At 32.9% G+C, this 6,584-nt stretch overlaps 1 protein-coding gene across 2 annotated transcripts in view; it reads left to right on the forward strand.

Annotated features, from left to right (window-relative positions):
• LOC118736797 (prolyl 4-hydroxylase subunit alpha-1) overlaps positions 1 to 6,584 on the forward strand; it is a 108,960-nt gene that overhangs the window by 97,871 nt on the left and 4,505 nt on the right. Inside the window, exons 1-3 of one of the 2 annotated variants that reach the window (XM_036466833.1) lie at positions 5,532 to 5,708; positions 5,777 to 5,933; positions 6,189 to 6,376. The exons of the other annotated variant lie outside the window; for it this stretch is intronic. Of the exons in view, the coding sequence (XP_036322726.1) occupies positions 5,603 to 5,708; positions 5,777 to 5,933; positions 6,189 to 6,376 (451 nt within the window). The 5' untranslated portion in view covers positions 5,532 to 5,602. Of the gene's footprint in view, positions 1 to 5,531; positions 5,709 to 5,776; positions 5,934 to 6,188; positions 6,377 to 6,584 lie in introns of those variants that run through there. 2 annotated transcript variants of the gene reach the window in all.

Raw genomic sequence — 6,584 nt, forward strand, 5'->3', positions numbered from 1 at the left:
AAAAAATGTTTGTAAATGCTCACCGTTGTTTGAAAGCTTCCTTGAAGAGGATTCCAGCGTCATAAAAATTTCCCGAAATAGATGAAAGCGACTTTTGTTCATAACTTTGTTTATTTTTAACGCGATATTAAAAAGTTGTGTATCGGCTAAAAGACATTTTTAAGAGCCACTTATGCAAATTTAGCTTTATTATGCCATTGACCTTAATTACCTCTTTCAACCAGTAAACTCAACTATATCAATTTTTAACCGTCTAAATTCAATTTTGGTTAGAATAAAATTAAAAACTTTTATGGATGATTTTTTTTTCATGATCCTAAATTTAAGACCTAAACACTTTTTCAATGACCATGAAATTTGGTCACGAATAAAAAACGAAAAGGGGAAAAATGGATTCGGCAGTTTCCAGAACAAAATTTCAAAGATGCTAAAATTCTCTCAAATTAATCTTTGAAACTAGGTGGGCCATATGAACATTTTTCTGTAGTTCAGCACCGGGGCGATCTAATGTATTATTTATTTAGCTGTAAGTTATATGTACGTAATATTCATAGTTTACTTATAAAATTTAGCTACTTATACTAGTGCGAGTATTGGATTCTTAAATGTAATTCGAAAATAATATTCACGGCTAAAATACCAAAAAATAAGTAGGACAAGTGAATATCACTTTACACTGTTCGAAAAAAGACTGTAAATAAAAAAATTTCGAAATAGAAAAAGAGGCACACACACAATCCAGTATTTAGAGATTAAAAGGACATACATATGTAAATACCTATGTGTATTTAGCTACATAATTTTGTATATGTATGGTTCTACTGTTACATGGTTGTAATTAGTTATAAACAAAGGTACCCTTAGTATTCATATACTTATTGTTACCTGACAAGTGACATTTCGACTAGTTTTGTATATTTTTCTTTTGTTTATTTAATGTTTATATTTTCTAGTTTAGCACTTTAGATAACCAGCGCCACATTTCAAACTCCGTACAAAAATTATGAAAATACAACAAGCATCCGAAAATTTTCAACTTTTTATTCAGAAGAACTATATAAAATATGCTCGACAATTTCGTTTGTATCGGTGAAAAAGCCTAGCATCATCATTAAAAAAAAAAATTATTAAAAATCTCCGCGATTTTCTAGCGTCTTGAAATTTGTACTTTAACCCAAAATTCTAAATAAGAAGTTTGAAATTTTCAGGTGCAAATACAGTCTTGTTAAAAATAATAGGGACACGAAATTTTTACCAGTTTTGGCTATTTTTCGTTTGTTTTCTTTTTTAATTTTTATTATCTTTTTTATAAAAAATACAGCTCACTATCTAACAAAAACCATATAGTGCAAATTTTTTTGCGGAAAAAAATCATCAAATATTAACGCGATTTCTTACTCACTTTGAACCTGCACTATCTTAAGCTGGAATTAAATGGGCGATACAACTGCACACCTAGATTTAAAGTTTGTTGTTGGTGTAAAATTTTGTTTATCTAATTTTCTTTTGTTTTGAAGTTTGGATTTATATGGTGTTTGTTAGGTAATGAACTGTATTTTTATAAAATAATAAACATTAAACAATCAAAAGAAGAATAGCCAAAACTAGTAGAATACCGTGTCCCTATTATTTGTGTATGTTTGTTAGTATGTACTAAGAATGTTCGATTAATCTAAAAAGCTAATATGTTGATTAATCGAAGCCTGATTAGTTAATTAGTCAAAATAAAACAAAGTAACTAATTTCTCGATTAAATACGTTTTGATTAATCGGAATCGAAGTAATTTTGTTTATCAGAAAACTGATTAACCACACGTCCCTGGTATGAACTATGTACATATCAATTGTTGATGTCACATAAATAAGTTAATAATACATATTACAATTAATAAGTATGCAAAAAACACGGCCGACTTCAGTGCTCATATACTATAAAAGTTATTCGGTAACATATAAAAAATGAAAAATATTCCGACGAGTTGGCAACCTTCTATTATTTTGAAGTCAGTTAAAAAACCAGGGATGTTAACCGGTTTCGAGCCAAACCGGATTACCGCTTTTTTGTAATAATTAACTTAACCCTTAAACGAACCGGTATTTATCACAAATGCTTAATCCAAACCGAAAATCGAACCATTTTTTAAAAATAATTAATGTCCGTTTCGGACAATTTTCCCTCCACTTTCTTATTTATTTTCCTTTAAATGTGGTAACACCATATTTATTTACCATCTGACTTTTTTCCACGTATAACAGATGATACAAATTCTGACCGGTTTTATACATCTATATAATGGTCGAAAAAATTATAACCTCACCACATTTTGAAAAGTTTTAACATATATTTTTTTTTTTTTTTTTTGTATATAAAAATATAGTTAATTCTTTAGCAAAAAGCGTGTAAATAAAAAAATTAAGCAAACTTTCGTAAAAATTGCGAGCTTTTTAATTAGATTTCTAAAAAAAATTTAAAAAATCAAAGCTAATTTTAGGTCATTTGAAACTTGTCTTTCATACTACTACTAATAAAATCTGTCTATGAAATCTAATTAATAGGCTCGAAATTTTTACGAAAGTGTCTTGGTTTTTTTTTTATTTTTGCACAAAATTGGAAACTTGCAGCTACACGCTTTGTTTTCAGAATGAACTACATTTAAAAAAAAAAATAACCAAACTAAATAACAAAATATGTTAAAACTTGTCAAAATGTTCGCGGCTATAATTTTTTCGACCACTGTATGTATTTCTTTTTGGATTTTTACTGAATAAATTAACACAAATATACATCATTTTTTTTGTAATTCCCGAACTGTTAAACCGAACCAAAACCCCGGTTCAAAAACCAAAAAAAAACAAAAATCTTTTCAACGAACCAATTCAAAGGAAATAATCGGCTCGAAGTAAATTTTTCATCCGGTTCACGTTTCTGTTGAAAACTATTTGATAGCTTATGTATAAGTGCACAATTTAGCTATTCATAAGGTATACTTATCGCAGCTTTTGTTCAATCTTAGAAGACCTGAATTTAGTAATAAAGTTATGGGTTCCGCTGCATTTAAATATACAAATGTACATATGTAAGATACTTTTATTGTTTGTCAATATAATACAATGCGAATAAAGGTTTTTGAAGTCAAATGAATTTTAGTCACGAATAATTTCCAGATCTTTGGTTTCAATTCGGTCGTTATATTTTTCGGATTTCTCTGCAATTTATTCACTTGTATTCACAGAATAAGGACAAATTGGCAGAGTTTTTAAACGCTTTTGTGATTTTAACCCATATAGTGTCGGCCAACAGACAAAGTCGACATAAAAATTTCATTACGTGAAAGGCCTTAAGACGGAAATTTTGGGTCCATTTTGTGTACTTGAAATTCCATTTCAACCCCCACTCTCTGGACTTAGGTCAGAAGTACATCTTTTTGATGTACATAAATTAACAAAAAAATCAATGGCAGTTTTTATAAATTAAACTTCTTATATAAAATAACGCTGTTTAAAACTTGCACTCATTTTACTAAACTTTCGTTAGGCATGTAACTGCATATCCAAGAATTTAGATTAAAAAGTTCAAAATTTTTATGGAAATATGTTGTATTTTCCTAAAATTTGTATTAAGCTGTTATTTATTTGAAAAAATCACCGTTCACTCAATTTCGGCTTTAGTCTAGGATCCTCTCTCTAAATTACATGTAGTACGTATCATATTTATATGTAAGTAAGCTTAAGAAATAGCGGTTTCCTCGATGCCGTCTACCCCGCCAGAGCCCCGCCAGAGTAATATTGGCCACTGAAGCCTTGTGGTTAGATGCATACTACCACCCTGCAGGACCTATAATCGATCCCTTGTCCAAGCATCAACTCAAATATAAAAAAAAAAACTTTCTAACACAGGTCGTCCACGGTTTTCCGAAAACCATCGGGCGCTCGGTAACGACGTAAAAGTTTAGCCCTCTCCACTTGTGTTACGAAATTTATCACGACGCACACCACAAACTGGAGGGGCGCTCGACCAACCACGTAGCCAAAATATGAACGCCAAACGTTTTTGCCCCTTGTGCTATTGCATCAGAGCTAGCAATGAGATTTCCATAGTAATAGCTAGAAATATTTTCATGGATCTAAACTTAGTACTCTAAAGCGTCTTTGCATTTTACTGTATAAGATCACTATTCCGTGCATCTTTTTAGTCAGTTCTGGGCTAAAAAATTTCGGGAGATTCCATGCATGGGCCGTATGCATACATTCATATTTCCTTCAGCAATGCACATGGGTCTGTTTTATGCTCATTTACCGCAAAGCTCGATTGAATAGTCCTGTGTTGTATCACCTTTACAGAATTATTAATCACGTTGCTAATAGTATCCAGCTTAATTCTCTGTCCCCAACACCGCCATGTCTTCTGCGTACGAAACTACTTTTGCAGTCTATCTTTCAAATTTCTTAAGCAATTCATTAGCTACAAGTACCAGAGAAGAAGGGGATCACGCCCCTTGTGATGTATGTACATAAATACATACTTTCCTTGTTAGCTGGGCCTAGGGATGGCAGCGATTAATCAATCATTTGATTAAATTAATCGATGAATTGTAAAATAATCGTAAAAACATTTTCAAGAAATACGAATTCTCTAGTTATCTAAAATCCATCCATCGAACATTCTTTTTTGCTAGCTGCATCAACTTTACTCGACCCGAGGTTCAAAAAAACTAATTTCAAAGATCCGTTAGCATTGGCCTCAGTAATGAAGCTCTTGCGAAATGAAATAATGTGCGCAGCTATCACTACAATCAGTAGAATGGGAATGAGCTCGATCTCTGGGCCCTTCATAAATCTCTTGTACACAAACGAAGGCGAAAAGATCATGATCACCCATGGGTCACCCACAAGAAGAAATGAGTTGTTATTTAAATTGTCAAATCCAAGAACTAAAGCCGAATATCATCGACGCTTGAGAGGAAATAAAAACTGTTCACCTAAAACTTTACAGACTTTCGAAAAAATACTGTCATTTCAAAAGCTTGAGGTACAGCCACGGAGCAACGAAACCGCTTGACAACGAAACGCTGATCAATAATTTTTTTTTGTGCAAACTTGGTTAATACTCGCTTTATTTTATTTAAGACTAATTAACAAGAATTCGAATTTTTTATGGATACTCATTTTTTTTTTGTGAATACTCACTGTAGAACAGTGCCCTTAAGAATTCGATTGATCGATTATTTCTCAATAATTGCAATTAAGTGCAATTGATTTTTTTTTTTGGCTTGTGATTAATCATCGATTATTTTATGTTATTTTTTTGCAATACCTAGCTGGGCCTTATTCTACTACATTCTTATTTTCTTGCAGCCTTGTAAGTTTGGCTGATTGCAAAAATAACATATTAAACTTTTCGCAATTTTTTTTTTTCAATTTCAAATTGCATCTGTTTATGACGCTAAGTCTAAATTTTTGATATATGTGCATATGCTTTTTGTTGTTATGTATGTGTCTTCTCCGTGTTTACATATATGAATATAGATACGTATGTATTTCTTTCTTTCTTTGCAGTAAGCTGGGTGAATACCAAAGAGAACACGAGGACGCAGCCGCGGATATGTCCGCCTACGTCTCAAATCCAATAAACGCTTACCTGCTGACAAAACGACTGACCACCGACTGGCGACAAGTGGAGAATTTAATGGCGCACGATGTAGGCGTCGGTAGGTTTTGTCATGCTTTGATTACATAATCTCTTTCCGTTTTTCGTAACCCCCTTTTCCTGTTCTAGAATTTCTGAATAACATCACGAATTACCGCCACATACTGAAATTCCCATCTGATGAAGATTTGAATGGAGCTGCAGTAGCGTTGATGCGGCTGCAGGACACCTACAAACTGGACACATCGAGTGTGGCGCGTGGCATGCTTAATGGCATACAATACAGGTAACGATAATTATCATGAAAGAGACATGTGTAAGTAGGAAGTTGAAGCAGAAAATTTCAAAGTAATCGGTGATCGCAAAGTTTCATCTGCTCATTTGTGATTTGCGCAATAGATCTGAATTATTCCCATTGAAGTTCCTTGCAATTGATAATATTTATTCTACACAAGTTCTTCTAATTTCCCCAGACTATGAAAATCCCTTTGTTTACGTTAGGAGACTCTAGTTACATGACATTTCTTTTTCTGTTTTCCAGCACGGCAATGTCTTCAGATGACTGCTTTGAGTTGGGACGCCAATCGTACGTCAATCATGACTACTATCACACCGTACTCTGGATGAGTGAGGCAATGACTCGACTCCAAGAGGAACCTCAGAATCAAACTCAAACCTTTACGCGGGCCGATATTTTGGAATACCTCGCATTTTCCACATATAAACAAGGTAATCAAGAAATCAAGGCGAATTTATACGAGGTGGTAGCGACAGCCCAAAAACAAAAACTACACTAACAAACCGTACAAAACAAAATTAAAACGAACACATTATTTTGACAAACAGTAAAAGTTCGCCTTGAAATCAGCAGTTCCGGTAACACCACCTCATACGAATTCGCCTTGTAAGAAATTTTACAACTTTAAAATTAACTGTC

This window comes from Rhagoletis pomonella, unplaced genomic scaffold (genome assembly GCF_013731165.1).
Source record: "Rhagoletis pomonella isolate Grant_MI unplaced genomic scaffold, Rhpom_1.0 Rhpom_scaffold_00004, whole genome shotgun sequence".
Taxonomy (NCBI): Eukaryota; Metazoa; Arthropoda; class Insecta; order Diptera; family Tephritidae; genus Rhagoletis; species Rhagoletis pomonella.